The 23160-nt window shown below is 58.4% G+C and overlaps 1 protein-coding gene across 2 annotated transcripts in view; it reads right to left on the bottom strand.

Moving 5' to 3' along the window:
* The window catches only part of CDH4 (cadherin 4), a 549827-nt gene that overhangs the window by 154873 nt on the left and 371794 nt on the right, over positions 1-23160 (bottom strand). For both annotated transcript variants that reach the window (XM_067708632.1, XM_067708633.1), the window contains exon 3: positions 680-906. In XM_067708632.1, the coding sequence (XP_067564733.1) occupies positions 680-906 (227 nt within the window). The remainder of the gene's footprint in view (positions 1-679; positions 907-23160) is intronic.

Below are 23160 nucleotides of genomic sequence, written 5' to 3'. Positions count from 1 at the left end.
GGTCCCCCTCAGGCACGGGAAACCTAATGTGGGGATTTCTGGGGGCCGAGGGGTCTGGTCCTGGATTCCTGGGGCCTGTGGGGCTGAGAGGCCTTTCAGGACCAGGGGAAGTGAATTCACCCCTCCTGTCCGGTCAACAGGGCCACGCAACCGAGTCAGAGGTGAAGCTGGAGGGAGGGCTGCGGAGGCCGGTGACAGTGGCTGGTGTGTGTCTACGTGAAGGGTGCCATCCCTCCCCCTCCCTCCCCCTCCCCCTCCCCCTCCTTCCCCCTCCCCCTCCTCCCCCTCCCCATTTCCCTCTCTCTGAATCAGTCTCACACCAGCTACTCTGGCCACCTCGCAAGGCCAGCCACGTGGCCTCTGTCTTACTTCTTGTCCCTCTGGGTCTTGGGAGCCCCTGGGGCTGGTGGGCTACAAACCTCAGGCAGGAGAGGTGCCCGGTGAGAAGCGGGGCTGTGGGTCCCTTGTCCGAAAAAGGGTGCTGACAGCTGTGCACTACACTCAGCGGGGGTGGAGCCTGTGGGCAGCCCTGTCTGGGAAGGTGGGAGGTCAGGGGTCCCCCTCCCAGCCCACGCCGCCCACTCAAGTGTCAGCCTCTGCAGAGGTTCTGCTCGGTGACCTGAAGGAGGAAGGACCCCTACCCAGCCTCCCCGCCCCCCCACATGTAGTCACACCTTACCTTGTGTCCGGACCGCGTGGGTGAGGTCTGGGCCACCAGCAGCCGTACCGCGGCGTCCCAGCGCTCGGCCGTCTGGCGGTCCCACGCGGTCACGGTGAAGGCCACCTGCTCGGAGGGGATCTGCAGCTCCCGGGTGGCGAAGACCGTCCCGTCAGCCCCGACTTTGAAGTCCATGCTGTCGGTCTCATAGTGTGTCCCCTTGGTCCCCAGGCAGCTGCTGAACTTGACTGCAAGAGGAGGGGGAGAAGGTCAGGGCGCTGGGGACCAGCCTGGCGGGCAGGCGCCCACTCACAGCTTATTTCCAGCAGCGGGTCCTTGGTCTCTAATGAGCTTCGAGAAAGCGGTGATTTAATTGACTTTTCGACCTTCAGGTACTGGGTTTTATCTCTACCCCGTAGGGAATTAGCTGAGGCCTTAGGAAAAGGAACATCGACCCCAAGCAATGAATGCACGTTCATTCGCTCTGAAACACAGCTGTTCTCACTCCTGCAAACGCGTCTCCCCGTCACTATCAACTTTGGGTTCAACCTGAGTCTGAGCCCTGCGGGGGGAGGAGTTTCTTTACCCTCAACCAATTCCCTGGTGACCTTGGGGCAGCCGAGAGCTTTCTCGGTGACTTGGAAGCAGGTGTGGAAGGCGGATGGTCTACTGCCGTTGCAGGGCAGGCACGTTGCTGTGCTTCCCAAACAGTAATTAGGCAGTGAACTGTCAGCCCCCCCCCCCAGTGACTCCATCACCTGGACCGTTGGTAAACCCCCTGCAAGAAAAGGCATCTCGGAAGCCGCCCATTCACCGGCATCACATCAGTGCCTTTTTCACACGTGTGCTCTCGCAGCTGCCACCTAATGTGGTAAATTACGAGGCGCCAACAGCCATGTCACATTCTGCTGATACAAGCGACGGATGAAGTTACCTGGTGTTTATAGAAGTGTGGGTATCTCCCAATCACGGTGGGACGATTGGTGTTTTTAAGCAATTTCACTGTCATGAAATTACAGCTTACATGATTTAATTACTATTTATTCGAGAAACGAAAAAGAGCTCCTCACTGTTAGGTTTGATAAGTGTTTGCCTCTGCGTTCACCTTTTATTGTTGGCTGCCTTGAAATAATAAGTAACAGAACGTTCCCTTGTTTCAGCTCCTTCACTTCAGACTCTCTCCAGTCCCCAGCAATCCCCACGTGTTGGTTTAATATAAAAATGTCTTTAAATTGAGGAAACTAGACATTTCCGTGTGTGTACAGACTCCAGAGCTCGCAGACAGGGGTCCTCGGGTGGTTGAGGGCAGCCAAGGTGAGGAGTGCGCTGTGGCTCCAGGGAAATGCCCCCCTAGTGGGGGGATAATCACATTCTTTTTCCAGTGACAGGAAAATTCCAAACTGCCTTTGTAGTCCTGTCCTCCCCGTCGGTAAACAAATTAAAATCAGCAAAAAACTGAGTGGATCAATTATTTCTGATGCCCGACTGTCGTTGACAAAGATAAAAATGACAGTCCTATGATTGCCGGGAGACTAGCCCAAAGTACATGAATAAGCCCTTTGTTCTCTGAAAGAAGATTTCTAATAACATGAATGGGATTGGACGGTAGTGGGAGGGTCTGAGTTTCTCCAGGATTAAGTGATGGTGTCGTTGTATTTTTTAAAAAAACAGGCGCACAGCTTTGGTGGCATTTGAGGGAAGTGTGGACATTGCTGTCAGAGAAAAAAATCACCCTCATAGGAGCTGCCCCAACAGGAAGGTCGGAGCACCGTCCACAGGAGCCTGGGACCTTGCAGGGCACAGGCGTCCTCAGTGGACGGGAGCCCGCAGGACATTAAAGGTGGCACCACCAGACGTGACCTGTGATGATAAAGTTGGGCCTCTCCTCGCAGCTGCTCTTAACATCTTTCCAGCCTGGGTCTGACGCGGGCCCTCCACGCGAGGAGGCATGGGGGCCTTGGGACAACGTGGAACCCAGCCTCCAGCTTCAGTGTGACTGAGGCTTGGCTGATGGCTCAACCCAACAGGTTGGTTTCACCATCACGTCTGAGACTCCGAGCCCTCGTCAGTGAGGAAGCAGGAGCTGGAAGGTGCCTGCGGGGAGATGGGGGCCGTTCCGAGTGCCCGCGGTGCTGGGGTGCCAGCTTTCCAGAAGGAAGGGAGTTCAAAACAGTGCCTTCCTGTGCGCGCCTGGGCTGTGTCTCTCTTTCAAAGGGAAAGATCAGGAAGGTTTGTTCTTCTGAGACACCAGGGGCGTTCACGGCGCTTCAGCTCTGAACAAATGAACTCCCGTTTGAAACCCTGAGGAACGTGGGTTTAAATTTCTCAACATGCAAACACTGCTCAGGTTACAAACACGACGTCTTGCCATAAAAATGGGAAGTGACGCAAGAGGGAGAAGATCTGGGGATATATGTATACATATAGCTGATTCACTTTGTTGTACAAAAGAAACACACCATTGAAAAGCAATTATACTCCAATAAAGATGTTAAAAAAAAAAAAGGGAAGCGAGCACTTGAGGGGCAGACTCTCCAGAGACGCGTCTGAGGTCTTGGGGCAGGAACGGTTCCTGTCACCCAGAAGCCCATTTGCCTTTTTCTGGTGAATTGCCCCAAGGCAGTTTCCCTCTTCGCTTTGGCCACCAGGAAGCTCAGAGGCAACGTGGTAGCTGGGACCTAGCAGTGCTGAGGCATTTACCAACCTTAGCACTTTCTGCCCAACTTTCTATCTTTGTTTCCTCTGCAACCCACTTTCCTCCTCTTGCTTCCTTTTTATTTCTGGAGTCTGCCTCTATCTCTGCAGGTTAAACGTCGTCCTCTTTTAGGGGCAAGGGTGCTGCCAGGCCGTCGCACGCTCACAAGCTCCTGTGCGGGCCAGGCCGGGCGCTGTGGTCCCAGCGTGAGGGTCCGAGAAGGCCCCCACACTCCGTGGGGAGAAAGTGCCTGCTGGATGCGCAGGCCGCGGGCTTACAACCTCCTTCAGGCCCCGCCAGAGGAGATCTGCTTGGAGGGGGACAGAGCCTCCTTCCCTCCGGGGCTGGGATGCGGGGCCTGCCGGGCGCTCGCCGCCCACCACCCAGCCCTGCTGCGCGTCTCTGCGGCTTGCTAACTACTTCCACTAGTTTTAAAAAAACGTGACAAGAGATGGGAGGACTCCCGAGAGAAAGCAGGTCCAGTTGGTTAAACACACACAGTCACAGCCCCCGCTGCCTCGTCCCCTCGGAGGGGTGGCGGCCGTGGCTCCTGGGCAGCCAGCGCCGGGGGAGGCCGGCTGGGCCCTGGGGGCAGGACTCAGCACACCTGCCCGAGGGCGGGGTCCCGGGAGGGTGGGGAGGTGTATGCACTGATGCCTGCCGAGGAGGAGGGCAAGCGTGAGCTCCGGGCGCAGGTGTGCGCTGCAGCCACGCCCACACCGGCAGGCCCCTTCGGGATGGGGCTGGGACGCCAGCTGTGTGACCCGGCCAGCAGTGGCTTCTCTGAGCACAGGCCTCTGGGAGCAGCAGCAAAGGACGGACGGGGCCAGCGCAGCGTAGAGGCTGGATGAACACAACTTGTCTTGCGCTCCGGCCAGTACCCATGTCACCCACCTGAGGAGACAGGGAGCAGAGCACTGGGCCAAGGTCACACGAGGCTGTTCACCCCACAAACATTTATGGGCCCCCTGGTGCCTGGCTCTGGGGATCTACCTAGGAACACACAGCGGAGGCTCCGGGTGGGAGGCGACTGGGAAATGGCAGCGCAGATGGTGGACTGGCACAGGCTTGTACGGGGTCACCAAGAGGGCCGGCCCAAGGGATGGGGAGGGGAGCCCTGCGGGATGTGTGGGGTCAGCCAGCACTTGGCATTCTGACCCTCTCGCACGACTGGGGGCTGGCTCCCCCTCCCCAGCCCAGGCCTGGCCCCCAGCGCCCGCCTCTCCCTTTGGACAGGACGGATTCCGGTTCCAAGCCCTGTTCATCCCGAGAAGCCGTCCAGAGAAGAACGGATCCCCGCCCGCGTCTGCGCTGCTCCCGAAATGTGACTCGACGCTGCAAAGGCCCAGCATTTAGAGCGGCAACAGCGCCGTCCATGGCTATGCGAGAAGCACACGTGAGAGACCAACGCCCAGGAACGCGTCCAGCAGGCCACGGTGGGAAGGCCATGAACTATGTGCAGGACTCCGTCTTCCAGGGGGCCTCCCCCCTCCCCCCTCGCCGTGAAATCGGGAAGCAGTGTTGAGGCTGATCGGCAGCCTGGGCTGGCTGGCCTCGGGCTGGGGCGCTGCCCATCCAGATGAAGGGCAGGGGCGCACCTGGCTGGCCATCTGTCATCGAGATGCATTTTCCTTCGCGCTGCGTAAACGTTAGTCTCTGTCTGTCATCCTGGTGTCCCTGCCGACACGTCCCCTGAGGGCCCACTGAGTTATTGCTGGAACCCCCGTGGCCTGCCCTGCCCCAGGGCTGCCCCCCGATTCTTCCCCTGGTGGAACCCCTTGCCCTGTGGTGAAGGCAGCTGCACACGCAGAGCTCCTGGGGCACCAACATCCATCCATTCGTGTTGATTTATGGACACAACAGTCAGCAAAAAGCACAGTGACCGTCAGATGGACTCAGAGTGGGAGTGAGTTGTCACACTGCGGATGCGCCTCCCAGGGGCTGGCGGGGGGCAGGGGGCTCTGCGTGAAGGAAGGAGGCCGGTTTTGAGAGAGCCTGACCCAGATGTGCGGCGGGAGGGCTTCCCGAGGATGAGGTCCTGGTGCTTCTGCTGAGCACCGAGGGATGCAAGAGGAGAGCTTGGGCAGGGGAGAGCTTTCAAGGCCACACGGCAGCACGTGCAAAGGTCCTGAGCAGAGGGAGTGTGGGGTGTCAAGGACTCAGAGCCAGTGTGACGGGAACCAGGCTGCTGGGGTGAACAAGAGTCAAAACAAGCGCACAGGAAGGTCCTCAGCCAGTGGGATGACCTGCAGACTCCAAGAGATGGGCAGGGCTAGGGAACTCCCCGCCATGAGGGAAGGGCCTCCGTGTCACTCCAGGGGTTTCTAGGAAGGTCCAGCAGCCTGTGGCGCTGAGGAGGCGTCCTGAGCGGATGTGACGGCCTCCCTTTGGGGCCGATGTTAAGAGAAGGTCATAGCCTTTTCCAGCCATAAAAACACCCAGTGAACTGAGATAGGGGTCCACCGCTGTGACTTCAGAATTACGTCCTCCAAATTTAGCTACAGTGGATCACAGGACTCCTGCACACACTTCTGCTTGGGAGAGAGAAATTCAAGAGCCAGGAAAAGAAGGGGAAAAGGAAGAAAAAGAGAGCAAGGAATCCAGGGCGGGTCCTCAACCAGGTGATTCAGCCACCCGCCCAGCAACGATGCATCCCCAGGGAGACGGCGCAGGGAGACCCTGCGGGGGAGGGGGAGAGGAGACAAGTCCAGCAGTGCCGGCAAAACCTCAGGACATGCAGCCACCCCGAACTGGTCCTGGGGCCCCCGAGGGAGCCTCCCGTGGGTCATCTGCTGGGCGCGGCTGCGTCCCTGTGGGTGTCTCCCTTTATCCCCCGAGGGTGCTGTCTGCTGACTGTGGGGCCTCCTGGTGGCCGTCACCACGGCCCTTGCCCATCCGGGAGGGCTGGTACTGCAGCCAGCGTAGACAGGTGCAGCTGGGTGGCGGCCGGGGGCTGGCGAGTGACTGCTCATGGGCACGGGGTCTCCTTTGGGGTGACAAGAAGTTCTGGAACCAGAGGGAGCTGACGGCTGCTCAGCACGTGAATGTACTAAGCGCCACGGCATTGTTGTTCACTTGAAGTGGTGAAACTTATGTACGTGAATTTTACCCTGAAGCAGTTTCCAGGGCCTCCCTGAGTCCCTGCCTCCTGGCTGCTGGAAGGACAGGGAGAAGGGCGGCCTCAGCTTCCTGTCCCTCAAGACCCCCAGCCCCCTCAGGCCCCACGTGCCCAGAGCTTCACAAAACCTCCCTGGAAACAGCCGTGATCCACAACCGCAGCTCCCCTCCCCACAGTCTCTCCGCTCCCGGCCCAAGTGCAGGCCAAAGAGACGGGGAAATGCTGACGTTGGAAGAGAGGAGGGGAGAGTGCTCTGGGGCCCGGGAGGGAGATGAAGCCTTCACGAAGCGGGGCTCTGAGCTGCCATCCTGGAAGCTGCCTGCGTGCCTTCACGTGCCGCGTGTCTGTGTGCTGGGTACCGCACCACGCGGGGACCCGCGAAAGCTTCACCGGGTCTCCAGCGCCTCCTAGGAGTGTCACAAGCCTCTGGGATGTCAGGACTGGAAGGCGCCCCAGAGATCATCTCCTCCAGCCCCTCATTTTATCGATGAGCAAACTGAATTTGCTGAGAGAAGATGACACTGTAGAGTGTGCCCAGCGATACGCAGGCCCAGAGTCGCTACAGACACCAGCGCTCTCCATCAGCGCCCCGGGCACTTTTAGTATCTAGTTAACTGACGCCCAAAATGCAAAGCGTGCGGCAAGCCTGCTTTTCTTAGAATTTTGTGCATTCCTAACGTTTGCAGCTGGTGTGCACACCTCATAAGTGAAAACTCTGCAGTCCACGTGCTAGAAACTGCGGCACGGGGTCCTGGCTCCGACCAGTTCTGAAATATGAAGATCACGCCGATTCCCTACGCTGCCTGTGCAGCACCATAATTAGGCCCTCGGCTAAACAGCAGAGACCCGCTTCTTTCCTTTTTCCAGGACGGTGCAAAGCCCTTCTTAGAAAATTCTTCTCTCCCCCGCGCCCATCTCGCTGGCTGGCAGCAGACAGGTGCAGCCATGCTTATCCACAGTGTCTGCAGAGAACGTGCGGCACCCATGAAAGGAAGCCCGGCGGCTCCCCCACCAGGAGGGTTTACATTTAACCCTCTACCCTCATCATTTTTAATTGCTCGCTCCGTGAGAAGAACGAGGGGACGGCATGCTGCGAACAGGCGTGAGTGACACCCGCGTCTGCTTCCGCACTGGCGGCAGCCTGCTGACATTCACGGGGCAGGGGGCTGTGCCTCCCCGAGTCTGGCATACTGGAGATGTGCACCGTGGTGCTGAAAGTCCCCCCTTTTGCTTTTTAAATTATTTTTCTTGTTAGTTGCGCTGAGAAAGATCAAATGAGCCAGAGGTGAGCTTGTAGCTGGCACTGTGCTGAGGAGTAAATACGTTCTCCCGGCGGAGTCAGCCTCCCTCCCTCCCTCCTTCTGTCCACCATCCCCCACTCACTGCGTCTCCACGCTCCGGGCACCGGCCAGGGGCTGGGCAGCCAGGGGAGACCGGGGCAGCCCCAGGGGCAGCACATGCTTCAGGTAAAGGTCACCCACCCCACTTCCTCTCTATGGACTCCACGGTGGCTTTACTGAATTCTCTGTACTTTCTGTTACTATGTCGTTATAGGGTGATCTGAGCAGTGAAATGCAGTTGAATCGAGTTGACCTCATACCAGGGCTCTGTGCACAGAATCACACCGATCTGCTCAGAGATGGCCTGATCTGAACCACATCCCCCACTGTGCTCCCTGGCTTCTGCTTGTGGCAGTAGATTTGGAATCAAAGGCACCTTCAGGACTGGACCATCTTCCCTGTGGAGCACCGTGACATACAGGGCCTCTGGGTCCTCCCCGGGCTTGGCCTCATTATTGGTGGACCTGCTGTGGAGTTCAAAAGGGAGCAAAGATGGGATAGGGAAGTCAAGACTCAAAAATGAAGTAATTCCACTAAGGTCCATGAGTATTCTGAATAAACACGGCTTATCCCCCACTGAGTGTCCTGAGTGGCTCTGCCAGGTGCGAGGCCTCAGCGGGAATCAACTTGAGCCTTTGAAACCGTGCACCTGAGAGTGGGACTTGAACCCAGCCCAAACCCACAGTCTTCCAACTGAGATCACACACCTGGTTTCAGGACTTAATGAAGCTCAGGTTCTTGATGTCTCATTGCAGAAAGAATTCAGTGAGAGACAAAGTGATAGGTAAGAAGCGGATTTATTTAGAGAGAAGCACACTCCACAGACAGGGTGTGGGCCATCTCAGAAGGTGAGAAAGGCCGAGCGGAGGCCTTGAGCACAGCCCTGGGGGGCTTGCTCTTTGCACAGTGCCCCCAGGGACGCCTCTTCCCTCACTGATTCTCCAAAACAGGACTTGTCCCTGGGGGGGACCTAGGCTTCAGGGAGGTGGGCACCAAGCACGCGATGCACCCCTCTCCCTGCCTGACTGTGTCTAAAGCCACGGGGAGAACGGTCAAGCGGCCACTGAGAGCCCTACTCGGAGCTCAGCCTTTCGCTGCACTGTATCCTCAAATTTACCCTCACGGCCCACCCCCAGGGAGGAGACCACCTTTATCCTCCTCTGCTCTACTGATGGGCAACGAGGAGGAGAGGGGGCGTCCCTGGCCTCCAGTCTCCCAACCAGAAAGTGATGGAGGCAGAGCTTGAACGCAGTGGCCCCAAAGACCATGCCCTCCAGGTGCAGCTGAGAGGACTCGTGGGCTGTTCTCACCCCACCTGCCTCTCCAAGCTCACTTGCACCCTGACTCTCCCATAGCTCATCCCCTCCCTGTGGGCCAAATGCTCCAAGCGCTCAGCCTCAGTTTCCCGTGCCTGAAATGCTCTGCAACACCCTTTACCACACGGGCCGCCTCCTCCGAGGAGCCTTCCTGGATTTATCTCAGCTGTTGAGTCCTTTCTCCCCAGAGCTTCATTCAACTCCAGTGCTGTCCACTCCAGGGGCGGGGTGGACATTGTTTAGAACTGCTAGTGCACGGTGATCATAAGCGGCGGACAGAGGTTCGGTGGGTTTTACTAATGTGGGACAGGCATGGGGGTTGTGCTTGAGTGGACTCCCCTGAGAAGGGGCTGTCGCAGGCCCCGCACTGCTGCTCCCCCTGCAGCCTTGGGATGGACGGGGCATCACTGGAGCCCCAGGTACCTGGCATCCTTGGCTGTCCTTCCAGACTCTTTCCTGAAATGTGTACTTTATACATAAAATGTTGTTACGTTTGCCTCTTTTCCACTCAATCCGAATCAGACATCTCCCTTGACCGCACACAGGCATCGGCCCCACCCCTCCTGCCTGTGGAGTCAGGGAAGCCGGTCATGGATGGAGCCCCTGCATCTACTGAGCCCGGGGGTGGTCTGCCCACCAGGCGGACCCCCGGAGCAACCGGCCTGAGTGTGGTCACCGGCAGATGCCGTGGGCGCGCCTGGACCTCAGGAAGCTGCCCCAGGCCAGGATGGACGCCTGAGACTGTGGCTGGCTGTGTTTTCTTGTTTTCTTCTGCCACCATTTTGCTCAGCACAGATTCCCGAGGCGGACGTTCGCTGACACAAGTTGGAAAAGCGCCATTTCCAGCACAGTGTGAGGGTACCTGCTGACCCTCTCCATGAGCAGGACGTCTGTGCGAAGCCCCACACGGCGCGAGTCTGGGCGGGGGGGACAGGCACCCCCGGGGGCCGACGCGGATCACGGGGGCAGGGGAGGGGGGTGCGCCCATCAGAGGACCCCCGGGCTGGTGCTCAGGGTCGGCTTGCTCTGCTGTGGCACGTCTCCCAGCACCACGGGCAAGAGGTTGCCCGCCACCCTCCAGTCCCATCACCCGCGAGGATGGGGCTGGGGGCGCCCTGCCTCTCGGAGGACGTGTCCATGAGGATGAGTGTGGTTGGCTTCTCAGCTGGGCCTTTAAACTTAAAACTGATGTGCGTTCAAACCATGATGGGATCCTTCCTTCCTGAGGAGGCCCTGCCTTTGGCCGGGAACAGGCGGAGTCACATGCCCCTTCACCCGAGTCCCTTCAGGATCTGCTTAGAAGGCTCCGGCAAGAACCAGGGCCAGGTCTGCATCTGCTGGAAACCTCAGACCCGAGGAGTCTTCCCCCCACGCTTTCCTCTGTGCCTCTTCGCCAAACTCCCGTTGCAGCGATGTGGGCGCAGAGCAGAGCCGATTCCTTCCAATCGGTTCCGTGCATTTTCCACGTCTTCTCAGTCACCCCCAGGTTTCACGTGCGCACATAGACTGTGTTGTCAGCGTTGGCCTCCAGCCGCATGGAAGAGCCTCTAACTTCGTGGGAGAGAGTGGGCCCTTAGGGAGCCCTGCTGCAGTGGGGTGCAGACTCCGAGGTGTCCTGGGCGGTACAAGTGTGTCCATGGGGGGCCACCTGACTGCCCACGGGTCTCCCTCCGCGTGGTCTGTGGCTCAGCCTGTCCCATCCCACCCTGCATCCTGCCCGCTCCCCTCTACTCTGTGTGCAGGACTGCTCTCCCCTACCCAGCCCTGGCCCACTTTCAGGGTCCCCTTTCCCCCAGGATGCTGGGGGCCGTCCTTTGTGCCCCCAAGGCCACTGCCTGGCTCACGTGGCTCCAGCCGCTCCTGCCAAGTAAGCTGGGCCACGAGGCACTGGGCCAGCCCTCCTCAGCACGAGTCCCAGCACCTCCCACCGGGGTCCTCTGGCACCCAGGATTTGCTTGAGAATCTGGAAAAGGCACAGATGCCATTTCTCTTAGCTTCAAAAATGGATATCCAAGGAGCTCTCAAGCCATGGAAAGACACAGAGGAAACGTAAATGCATTTTACTTAGTGAAAGAAGCCAACCTGAAGAAGCTACATGACATTCTGGAAGAGGCAAAACTATGGAGGCACTAAAAAAATCAGGGGTTGCCAGGGGTTGAGGGGAGGGAGGGATGAACAGGTAGCACAGAGGATCTGTAGGGTGGTGGAAACACTCTGGGCGACACGGTAATAAATGGACAGGTCTCATTACAGATTTGTCCAAACCCATGGAACACACACCACCAGGAGGGAACCCTGGGGTAGACTATGGACGTTGGGTGATGATGAGTGGCAGTGCAGGTTCATCCACTGTAACAACGTTCCCCACTAACTGTAACAATGCAAGATGCTAATAACAGGGCAATCTGTGCAGGGAGAGAGGGAGTGCATGCAACTCTGTACTTCCTGCTCAGTCTTTCCAGAAATCTAAAACTGCTCTAAAATGTAACATCTATTAAGAAAATGGATATTCACCAGCCATTAGACACATCATCTCCAGAGAAAACACTCTGTCTCAGAAATGTTAAAAGTCTCATCTTAAAGCAAAACATTGAAACCTGTCTCATGCCATCTCGTCTACGGCAGGGAGCGTGAAACCTGCCTCTCCCTCTGGGTTTCCTTGGTAATGAATGCCGCGCTGTGATCCAACACCCGATTTCACATCCATTTCCCTGTCCAGGAAACATCAGCCGTAGCGACAACAACCACGAGCCCTGGTCTGAGCGACTTGTTTTCCAGCGTGACTCCCACTCCCAGTGTGGCCTTGACAAGTTCCTGGGGTCCTAATCTAATATTCACGCACCCTGTGAAGACGGGGATGCTGATGGGAGAAGCAGAGCTCGTCGCCCACCGCCCTGCCACGACTGCACCACAAGGCTTCAGTCTCAGCACGGTTCTGAGCCCACCTAAGGAGAGGGATTTCTCTAGGTTCTGGGACTAATTAACAGTCCTTTGTTGAGGAAAACAGAGATGCAGGAATCTCGGGAGACACAGGAATTGGGTGGAGGAGGCAGGCAGCGGTTCCAGGTCTGAGGAGGGTTATTTATGCAGAAGGTCTTTCCTGAGTGGCAGTCAGAACGGAGGTCTGAGCTCCTCATTAGTAAATCCCACTGACGCCCCATCACAACGGAGCTCGTGGCTCTTAAGTTGGTGGCACCTCTGATGAAACCCTCCCACCCGCACTCACAGGAGAGCCAGCAGGGGTGACGGCGGCGAATCCGGCCGCAGACCCGCCAAGACGCCCGGGCGTGGGAGATGCCCAGGCCCCCTGCTGCACTGCTGTGCTCACAGCCAGAGGATGGCTGACAACAAGCGTGTCATTCCTATGTTCAGAGTTGGGCTGGGAGGAATGTTCTTCCCCCAAGGGCCCAGCGTCACTGGAGGGAGGAAGGACCATCTGGTCCACAGCTCCATCTCGGGGATGCGGGAGCCGTGCTAACGGCCAAGGCTGTGGTCGGGGGTGCTCCAGGAATTGGGGGTTCCTGAGGACCCTGGAGGGGGTGGCCCTGCCCGGACCTTTACTCTCTCGTCCAAGATTCCAGGAGTCCATCTGATTCTTTGGAAAAATGGGGGGTGGTTTTTGACTGTTAAGAAGTCTGTGATCTTACTGAAGATCTAGACCAACATTTCATGAACTGATGAACATTCGGAGTTTTCATTCGCTCACTCCTGACGCGGTTGTCACTCAGGTGTCCCGCGAGGCACCTGGAGCACCGTGTCGTATTGAATCTCACAAACCTGTCAGGAGTCCTGGGCTTTCCATGGTTCAGAAGAGGGAACCGAGCCTCACAGAGGTTACCGGACCCCCTCAGGTCCACGGCCAGCGTGTGGCACAGCCAGTGCTGAGGGTGAGGGGGCTCCTGGCCCCCAGTTTTGTGCCAGAAGCGCCCCCTTCCTTCTGGTTGTGAACGTGACCGAGGCCGTCCCTGCCCTGGAGCCCTTCCCCAGGGACACAGACCAGGCTGAGGGAATCGCGTGCGTTATTTAAACAACGTCACTCCTCCCAACAGCTACGTCATTTCAGTTATTTCCGAGGCCCCCCTATTCTTTCCATCAGCTCTTGCTACCAAGAGCTTTACATATAAAAACCATACCCAGGTGTCCATTCACAAACACACGGTCACACCTACGTTTCAAGCCACCATGAGAAACGTAGCCGCACGCGTACTGACAGTCTTGACAATCCACAAGGGCGGGTCAGGTTTGCGGCTGTGATTTCGTATGCCTGGGAGAGGGTGGCACTGGCCTGCTGCAAAACGTCCTGCTCTCCCGATGATGATGTTCATGAAGAGAGAGGATAAGGCTTGGGTGGTCCCCGGACGCAGGGAGAAGACGGCAGGCTTGCTCTGAACAGGGCTCCGCTCCACCCGCCGCTGCACCCAGGGGCCCCCTGCACCGTCCCCGGCTGTGGAGGTGTCATTGCCCCCGGTGTTGCTGGCAATGAATGACCGTTTCTAAGCCGGGCCAGTGCAAGCTAGCACGTCTCTCAGGGGCCCTGGTGACGATAATAATGGTGATCACTGTAAGAATAACGGCTGCAGTTGCTTAGAGAGTTCTCGGCTCCTGCCAGGCTTTGGTCCACACTCCATGCCCACACCATACGCCGTCCCCACAGCTCGGGCAGGGACAGCTGTCACCCGTTTTACCGGTGAGGGCACCGAGAGATAGAGAGGGGACGGCAGCCTCCAAAGTGATCTCTGTTTGAGGAGCATCGGGGCCAGGGGTTCCCGAGAGGAAACCGAAGGCCCCTCCCGGGTGGACAAGTCCCCAGCGGGGCTCAGTGGGCAGCCTACTCGTCTGGCGGTCACCCCACGGGCGCCTGGCTGCTCTTCTGCCTTAGTCTCCTTTGGGGCGCCGCCCCGGCACCCGGTCGCCCCAGACAAGCTGCTACAAAACAGGGTGGGTCTGCAGCTCCTCCACGGCTCCTTCCGCCCACGAGCTTCTCCTTCTGCGGGCCCGGCTTTGGCGGCCTGGGGCCAGGTCCCCTCTTGGGCTCCTGTCATATCTGGACGTGGCCCTCGTGAGGTGGTGAGGAGGGAGTGGAGGCTGGCAGCAGGCCAGGGAGACGGGCCCTGGGGGGACCCTTTACAACACAAGGAGCGGGACTGCTATTTTTAGACCTGCCGGCCTCTCTCTCATTAGCTCCTGCGCATCAGGACTGAGCTAATGAAATCATCTGCAATTAAGGCTCAGGTAGAGAGATGGCTCTCTCCCGTCCCCAGAGGCCACCTCTCCTCCCCCCTCCCCCTCCGCTTCCCCCTTCCTCCTTTCCCTTCCCCCACTTCCCCTTCCTTCACTCCCTCCTCCGCCACCGTCCTCTCTGCAGGTGGGGGGCCAGCAGGAGGAAGGGGAGACTCTGGATGGGCCCCCAGATCTGGTTTATGATTTTACTTCATTTTACCAAAAGGGCTGTTTCTTGCTCTCTGTATTTTAAGAGCATTTAAGAGCACTCCCGCTCCGCTGACTCACCCATTCAGTTTCATTCTCCTCTCAAAGCGCTCGCAAGGCTGTTCCAAACATCTAGGGAGGCCATGCTATTTAAGGCCGGGTTAAGGTTCGGGAGGGTGGCTCTGGGTGACCACAGGAACCACATCTGGCAGTGTGACTCCAGGCAAGTCCAGCTCGGAGAGGCCGGATCAGCCTCCTGGCCGCGGCCCCTCCCAGCGCCGGGGCGGGGGAGGGGGCACCTCACGCGGGGACAGTGCGCTCGGCACCCGGCAAAGAAAGGAGCAGACACACGATCTGTGTCTGTCCATCTGTCCATCCACGTACTGACCCCTCGCACGTTGCTCTCTGCCGGGCACATGCTCCTCAGGGAGCCCCTGTTCTCCAAAAAGGGGAGACACTCCAAAAAGCGCAGAGCCAAGCCTGGTGCAGCTCGGGCGGCTGCCGCTCCAGCCGAGGGAGCCAGACGGGCAGGTGTCACAGGGCGGCTTGGCTGGTCAGGCAGACCGGGCACGGAGAGGGCGAGGGTGGCCAGGAGGCCCGGGACACGGGGACATCGCAAGGGCTCTTGGCAGTGAGTGGAGGAGGGCCGACGGCAGAGGAACACGCAGGGGCACACGCTCACGCACACCAGGGAGTGACGTGCGCACTCGGGCACACGTGTGATGGCCGGGGACAGCCCCGGGCAGCTGGCGCAGACAGGGCCCCTCCACGTGCACAAATGAGAACACCGATCACACGGTAACTCATTTACACCCCACAGAGGTGCTAAAGGGGCCTTTCCTTCTGGGCCGCTTACCCCAGGCCACGTGGCCACAGGATGAGCCGGATCCCCTCCGCTTATGTTTGCGATTGGGAGGGACCTGAGATGTCTCCAGGGCAGGGACCTTCATTTGTGTAGAAACCACCACTGTGATTCAGAAGTACTTGTGATTCTGAGGCTGCAGGTGGGCGAACGGCCTGGAGCGGGCACCCGGAGGCTGGAAGGCTGAGGCCTCCTCCCCATTTCTCTGAGCCCACAAATTCCAGGGTCACCCAGGCTTCCGAGGGAGAGGACTTCCCTGGAGTCCGGGCAGGATGTGGGGTCTGAACCAGGCTGCTGCCCGGCTGTTCTGGCCCCGACCTGAGGTCGCCAGTGCCGAGACGGGGGCACGCTTGTCACCCCGGGAGGGGTCGCTCCCTGTGGGTGGGAGGGACGGCCGAGACAGCCTAGAGCCCCCGGGCCGCCCTCCTGCACCGGCTTCGGGGCCCCTGGTGTCTGACAACCCCACTCGCGGGGCACATCTTCAGTCTCCGTTTGAATCCAAACCCGCCCCTGAACTTTACCAGCTGCTCCCTCTGCAAACACACGTGGGTCGGCGGCCAACATTTTTCTAAAGGAATCAGAACTCAGGAAGTGTGAACACGTTTCCTCCCCCTCTCAATCGCACCGACGGCCGGCAACCTCCCCCTGGGTCTTCCCTCATCAGAGCTTTCTTGTTCTGGACGCATTCATGTCACACTTGGCTTTGTGATGTTTGGGGACCCCCTTGAGACGAGCAGACCCTTGGGGTGCCCGTCAACCAAGGACGGAAACATCCTCAGGGGCCAGGTGGGCCTTGAGCAAATGCAGCCAGGAGCTCAGGCGGGGGCAGCTTGCTGGGGACTCTGGGGTGCAAGGTGCTGGGAGAGCCCAGGAGGGATCCTGGTGGTGGATCCCCGGCAGGGGTTGAAGGAAGGCAGGAGCTAATCCGGCCAGGCTAAGACGCCCTGGGCAGAGGGACAGCCCCACAGAGACCTGGGGCCCCCCGCCCTGGGCCGGTCTGGGCTCCATGAGGCCCTTCAGGGCACCACAGAGCAGCTCTTCAGAAGGGACGGGGCCACACGCGGTGCGCTCTGAGCGCTTTCCAGGAGGGGCCTCCTTCCGACATACTTTGGGCTCTGATGGTCGGGGCCTGGGGACACATTCGCCAGGTTCACGACGAGGAACGCTCGGTGGTGAAGAGTGAATTCTACCGGGACACGGAAAGAAAGAACACGGTTCTTCCTCTCAACTGTCTTCCCCAAACATCCCCTTCCTTGGCCAGGGACCGTCCCAAAGGAGGCAAAGACCCGAGACACCTGTTTGGTTGTTTCTGGTCCTAATCCCGCTTCTGAAGAGCATTAAGGAAGCAGAAGCACATCATTTACTGGTCACGACATCACCATCCGAAGAATGCCTCGGGCCCCAGGTCCAGGGCCAGTGTGGGGGAGGGGTAGGAACACGGCTTCACACCTGTGGCCACGGCGCACACTGCAGCTCCCTCTCGGAAATCTCCATTAGACGCCAGGGGCCCGGGACGTCCTGCGAGGGCCAGGGGACTGTATGACCTAAAACCATTTCTACGACCACTGGAAGAGATGCATATTGGGAACTCAGGGTGTATCAGTCGGCATGAGGCTGGGTTACGCCGAAGCAATGAGCAGCTCCCAAAGCACCTGACCTGCCGCTGTGGGCCAGTGGGGAGGCTCTGCTATGGAATCCTGAGAGAGGTTTCTTCTGTTTCCGTGATCGCCAAGCTGGGCGCATCTGCTGCTGAGAAACGGGAGTCACTGGCTCCCTGGTTCCCTCCCGGGAGGGATGCTTGCTCCTGGTTCACTGGCCAAAGCAGAGCGCGAGGCCAGTCCTAACTGCCCAGGAGGGAGGGAACGACGTCCTACCCTGTGGGATGAAGTAAGGGTGGACTCTGTCAGTAACACGTTACCATGCACGTAGCAACCAAGGTAATGACGGTGTCTTGAGTGAGACCCTTGTTCCTGCACAGACCCGTCACAGCATCTCCAGCTGGGATTTCTCTTCTACCATAAACAAAATGGCAATTAGAACGATACACACCCAAAGCAAGTCCTGCATCTAAGGAAACAGGTTTAACAGATGCCTCCAAAACCAATGCCGTTTCATCTCAGCCTGGGGCGCGCAGGTTGGCAAAGGCTTCCCGGCCTCCCTGCCTTTTCTGTTTGTTCTTTCCCTCATATTAGACTCCCTGAAAGTGGAGGTCGTGATGCTGACACTCTGCTCACCTTGAGCAGAAAGGTGAGGTCCAGGAAGCCCTCGCCCACTCCTTCGCACCCATTTCTCTGATGGAGGCCGATGGAGAGTGTTGGCCATTAAACCCCAAAGCCAGGGGAGAGGGCCTGGCGCTCGGCTGGGTCTTGCAGGTGAATGTCTCTGCAGATTCCCGCCCACCTGAGCTGCACTGTGGTGGCTTCACCCCCGGCAGGAAAAGCAGCCAGTTAATGAAGTCATTTTGGAGGCGATGGATCCTGGCCACGCACAGTCCTTACCCCAGTTCCCCAGACCTTCCAGCGCTCCCTCCCAGGGCACTGCCCGACGAGCTGTACGCAAATGCAGCCTCTATCCCGGGGTAATTACCCCCTTGTACAAGTTTGACATGAAACCTTGATAAGGAATTTTTTTTTTAACATAGCGGCAGAGCAGCTCAGCCAGATGCATAAAGATTACGTGACATTTCACTCCTGAGTGTAAACGAAAATGTGCAGAAAGGTCAATGAACCAGGAGTGGTTTTTTTCAGGCAATGAGAACGGGGAAGACTGGAGGCAGAGGGCGAGCCCCTGGCGTCATCCACGCCTGCCCGAGCCTTTGCCTGCAGAGGGCTGTCCTGCCCACCGAGCCCACTGCCCCGGCCCAAACGCAATCTGTCCCCAGTGGGCCTCGCTCCTGCCGAGTGCACGGTAGAGTACGGCGAAAGAAGTTTCTGGACTTTGCTTGGAAAGACAAGGCATCTCTCAGAGAAAGGCAGCCTTTGGACTAGACTCTTCTGGCTGCTGAAAAGAGAAAGTCGTGGGCAGGAGGCTGCAGTTCATCTCAGGGTCCCTACTATGTGATCAGCACCCACTGTGTGCACCGACCGTGGCGGGTGCAAAAGAGTGCGGCGAGCTGCCTTGCCAAGGTCTGAGGTCTGGAAGCAAGTGGCATGAGCTGTGTGGCCTTGGAGCTCTCCCTAAACCTCTCTGATTCCATATCTGACGCAGCACCATCACTCTCCAACCGTGAGGCACGAGCCTGTAGCCCGCAGACAGACTCATGGACTCACTGCAACAAGGGAGATACCACGTTGAACTAACAACCTCCGCCTTGAAGGGTTTTTGCCGTAATCCAATGAGGCAGCACACAGAGCGAGCCCAGCACAATGATGCCTGGGGGCGGAAGGAAGCTGGTGAAGACTCTCGGTGCACCTCCCCCACAGCTCCAGGGTCTGCTCTCCACTCCCAGCCTCCCCTTCTGCGACCCAGAGAAACGCAAGGAAGACGAAAGAACAAGACAATGGCTTTTACAACAAGATGCACAGGGGTAGCTTTGATTTCTAAGCTCTGCAAGTAACCAGAGCGCAGTGTCTTATCGCCTTTCTTCCTTTTAACAAGAGCAAGGTGCTTCCCCACCAGCCACGCACGTCTTTATCTCAGCAGTCAGGGCTGCAAAGTGTACCTTAATTTAAAAAACAATTATGAGTGAAACACAAACTCCCAGGAATTATCCATCCTTTAGGAAGAAAGAACAAAGAGCACCAACAGAAAGACATGAGCCCCCCCTTGTCGTACAGCACTTCCATGGATGTTCACAGACACTTTGGGGGTGAGGCCGCCGACGTCCCGCCCGTTCCCCACTGTTTCTCTTCTGGGCCGGGGTGGGCGGGGGGCGCTGGATCGGGAGGTTTGTAGGTGAGCACGGTCTAAATACAGTTCTGCACATTCTGCGTTCGTAACTCTAAAGGCTTTTGTGATTTAAAGCAGCAATTATATAGGGGCACGAGATAAAGACTCGAAGAAATTATCATCTCTCCTTGGGCTGGGAGGGGAGGGCAGCAAGCGAAGGTTAATGCTTTGGTGAAATATTTCCAGTTATTTCATGCAACCATTTTGCAATATCCCTAATGTTTTCGCACATTACATACTCTTCCGGGGGAGAAACAGCTTGTGTTTTTGAAAGTGAGGAATAAAAACCTAACAGGCCTCGTGGCTGACTTGTACCTTGGAAGATTCTGCAATGAGGCTACAGCTCGGAGCTGTTCTTTTACATTCAGGCACCAAAGAGTGAGCTGCGGGGGCTTCCCTGGTGGCGCAGTGGTTGAGAGTCCGCCTGCCGATGCAGGGGACGCGGGTTCGTGCCCCGGTCCGGGAAGATCCCACATGCCGCGGAGCGGCTGGGCCCGTGAGCCATGGCCGCTGAGCCTGCGCGTCCGGAGCCTGTGCTCCGCAACGGGAGAGGCCCCAACAGTGAGAGGTCCGCGTACCGCAAAAAAAAAAAAAAAAAAAAAGAGTGAGCTGCATCTTTCTCTGCATTAGTAATGAAAAAAAAAAGGCCAAGACTCAAAAACAATCTCTGACAGGAACCCACTGAAGCTCCCCGTTTGGCTGCAGGTAACACTGAGGACGTGGATACTGGTCCCCCAGTTTTGCCTCCCTTCCTATCGGAGGGCCCTGCTCCCCATCCGATTTCATCCCCGGGAGAGCCACTCGCACCTGCAGAACTTGGGGTTCACTCAGGGCAGGGCCCAGACGGGACCATGCGAGTTCCAGGGATGGTCAGCGTCTCACACCCGCTGCCCAACTTGTAGGGGATGGTGACTCAGCAGATGATGAAATCCGACCTCCCCGGTTGCTGCCTGGAGAGCAGGGCAGCAGGAGGGACGTGGATCCGAGGCTGGGCTCCAGCACCCAGCACTGTCCAGCTAAACGGGGCAAGCAACTCGCACAGCTCCAGGCACCCGCTCTTGTTTGGATTAACGTGAATATTCTATTGAGGTCCTGGGTCATCTGGCGACACCTGCACAGGTAAAACAGTGGCGCTTCTACCCCCAGAGCGTGCGGATCACGGTGCAGCCCAGGATGCAGGGTGAGGCGGTCCGGGCACTGCCCCAGCAGAGGGTGCCCAGTCACTCCTCCTTCTGTGTTTGACGCCAAGAGAAGCCTTCCTCCTGTCACACCTGAACTGTCTCCTCAAACTCCCAGGGGGCCCGCGTTCCCGTGGTCCCACCTTGCCAGGAAGAACAGAGACAGGAAAGGGGCGAGGGATCTGGGCAAGAGGCAGGTTTGTACCTCCCCAGGATGGCTCCGGAAGACGCTGGGGCCCCAGGCAGCAACAGCCCTTCTTCCCTCCACCCCCTGGAGAGGGCAGCAGGACCTCAACCTTCCTGCCCTGTGACAGGGTGGCCTCCCCACCTCGGCATTCTAAGACGCGTCCTAAAACCATAGCTTACACAGGCCTCGAACCCGGCAACTGTCCGGGGACGTGGGTGCAGGTGTTTCGTCAGGCTGTGCGGAGTACATTTTAAAAGCATCCTTTTGGGCATATTTTGTGCGTCTGCCCAGACAGAGGAGACATTAGGCTGCTCTGAAATGTCAGGATGAGGAAACGGGGCCAGGGTTGCCGCATGAGAGCACGACTCTGTGCAGCTGGCCCTGGTGGCACAGGACCCCCCAGCATCCCCCTCGTGGTCCTTAACTGCTCAGCCACAAGCCCCAGGGCTGCCCCTGTGGGCCAGGAATGGTTCTGCTATTTGTTCCCATTAGTTCATTAACATAAAAATTATAGCTTCCTGCCTTTTGACATGGAATTCTGGCCACCAGCACCGGCTGGAAGCTCAGAGGCTGACTCTCCAGGCGGCCAGGAGCTGGAAGCACTGGGCACTGCGCTGGCGTCTCTAAGTGGTGCCCAGCACGCAGCTGGACAGGAGGGGCCCTTCTCCCGTGCTTCCGGGCCCTCCCCCACTCTTGCTGTCCTTCTGACCACTCAGACCCTGCCTTGTGGTTATGGGCCTGTCCCTGGGAGTGGACGCTCCCGTAGGACCAGGGATGGGCCGGCAGCATTGTTTCTGCAAAAGTGGGGCCGATGCAGGCTTTAAGCCGTCAAGGAGGCGGGGGGAGGAGGGGCTGGGTACCTTCCCACTGAGCTGGGACGTCCTACACGCTCCCTGGGTCTGTCCTCCCCGTCTTCTCCGGGCCTCCAGGGCGGTCGGCCAGCTCAGGCCTGCTCTGGATCAGCCAGAGCCTGTGTGAGCTTCCAAGCACCCTCTCCCGGGCCCTCTGTAACCCTCTCACCCCCTCGCCTCCCACCATGACACCTCCCACTGCCTCTCGGGCTGCAGTGTGACCCCCTCCCCACCCGCACGGCCCCGGCACCCTTCTCAAACCTCGGGGCCCCCCTCACTGGCCTGCTGGGCTCCACACCCTGCGATTAGGCCACCCACCTCGCTGGTCTCCCCTGGCTTCCCAGCCCCGCCAGGAACTGAGTCTCTTCTGTCTCAGAGGTGTCTCCCGTGCACCTCTGTCTCCTTCAGCGTCTCTCCCAGCCTGTGACATCAGTCCTGGGGGCTGGCCCTCACCTGCTCATCCTCCTGTGGACCCCTCCCTTGCCGCGGCACAGAAGCCTTTGTCACAGCTTCCCGGCGACTCATCTCGGTGTGCCGGCATCCACTGTCAGCACCCCAGGACATTTGCACTGACCGTCCCCTTGTCTCTGTGGCTCGCTCCCTCCCTCCCTGCAGGTGAAATATCATTTTGCAGACCCCTCTCTTGACCACCCTGTCCTCGCCCTCCACCCCGTATCTCGCTGCCTTTTCTGACCAAACCCACGTCGGTGTTACTCATGGTATACAGATCCGTGGGAGGGCCACCCCTTCCCCTCTGTGTTCGGCAGAATGATGGCCCTCGAAGAGGTTCACGTCCTAATGCCAGAACCTGCAAACACCTCACCTTCCAGGGCCGGAGGGACTTTTCGGATGTGATTCAGTTAAGGATCTTGAGATGGGAGATGATCCTGGGTCATCCAGGTGGCCCTAAATGTCATCACAAGGTCCTGATGAGAAGGGCGCAGGAAGTCAGGGTTCAAGGAGATGCGATGAGGAAAGCAGGTCAGAGAGAGATCGGAAGATGCTGTGCTGCTAGTTTTGAAGACAGAGGAAGGGGCTGTGAGGCAAGGAATGGCCTCTAGAAGCTGGAAAATGCAGAGCAAGGACTCGCTCCCCCTGAGCCTCCAGAAGGAAGCAGCCCCGTCCGCGTGGGGGCGACTCGAGCCCCGTTTTGGACATGCGGCCTCACGCCGTCAGGTAACACACGGATATGGCTTTAGGCCACTGCATTCGTGACAGCGGCCACAGGAGTCTAACGCCCGCTCCCCGCGGGCAGGCCGGCCGTCCCGGCCTTCACGTCTCCAGCACCGAAGAACGGCCCCAATGTGAAGCGGGCACTCAGCAGACGTTTGTTGAGTGAATGAATGAGGGTCTGCTGCCCTGTTAGCCTGAGCCAATCAGCTCACCTCGTATCTACAGCACCGGGTAAACACGTGTCGGATGAATGCGGCTCTGTCCACACCGGCTCCCCCCAGGCCCCTTCTCCTCCTCGCCACGGCCCACCAGCTCCTGCTGAGGCTGCCACCCTTGCAGCCCGAGGGCCCCCGAGGCAGGCGGGCTGTGAGTTCCCTTGGCGATGTCGCTGCTTTAATGACGAATTGCGTAAACGTGTACTTGAAGCTGGCTGGGAGGGGTGCTCTGCCACAGGAGAGATGACCCGG

Source organism: Pseudorca crassidens, chromosome 15, assembly GCF_039906515.1.
Source record: "Pseudorca crassidens isolate mPseCra1 chromosome 15, mPseCra1.hap1, whole genome shotgun sequence".
Taxonomy (NCBI): domain Eukaryota; kingdom Metazoa; phylum Chordata; class Mammalia; order Artiodactyla; family Delphinidae; genus Pseudorca; species Pseudorca crassidens.
The sequence above is the reverse complement of the archived record's forward strand: the minus strand, read 5'-3'. Positions and strand labels throughout refer to the sequence as shown.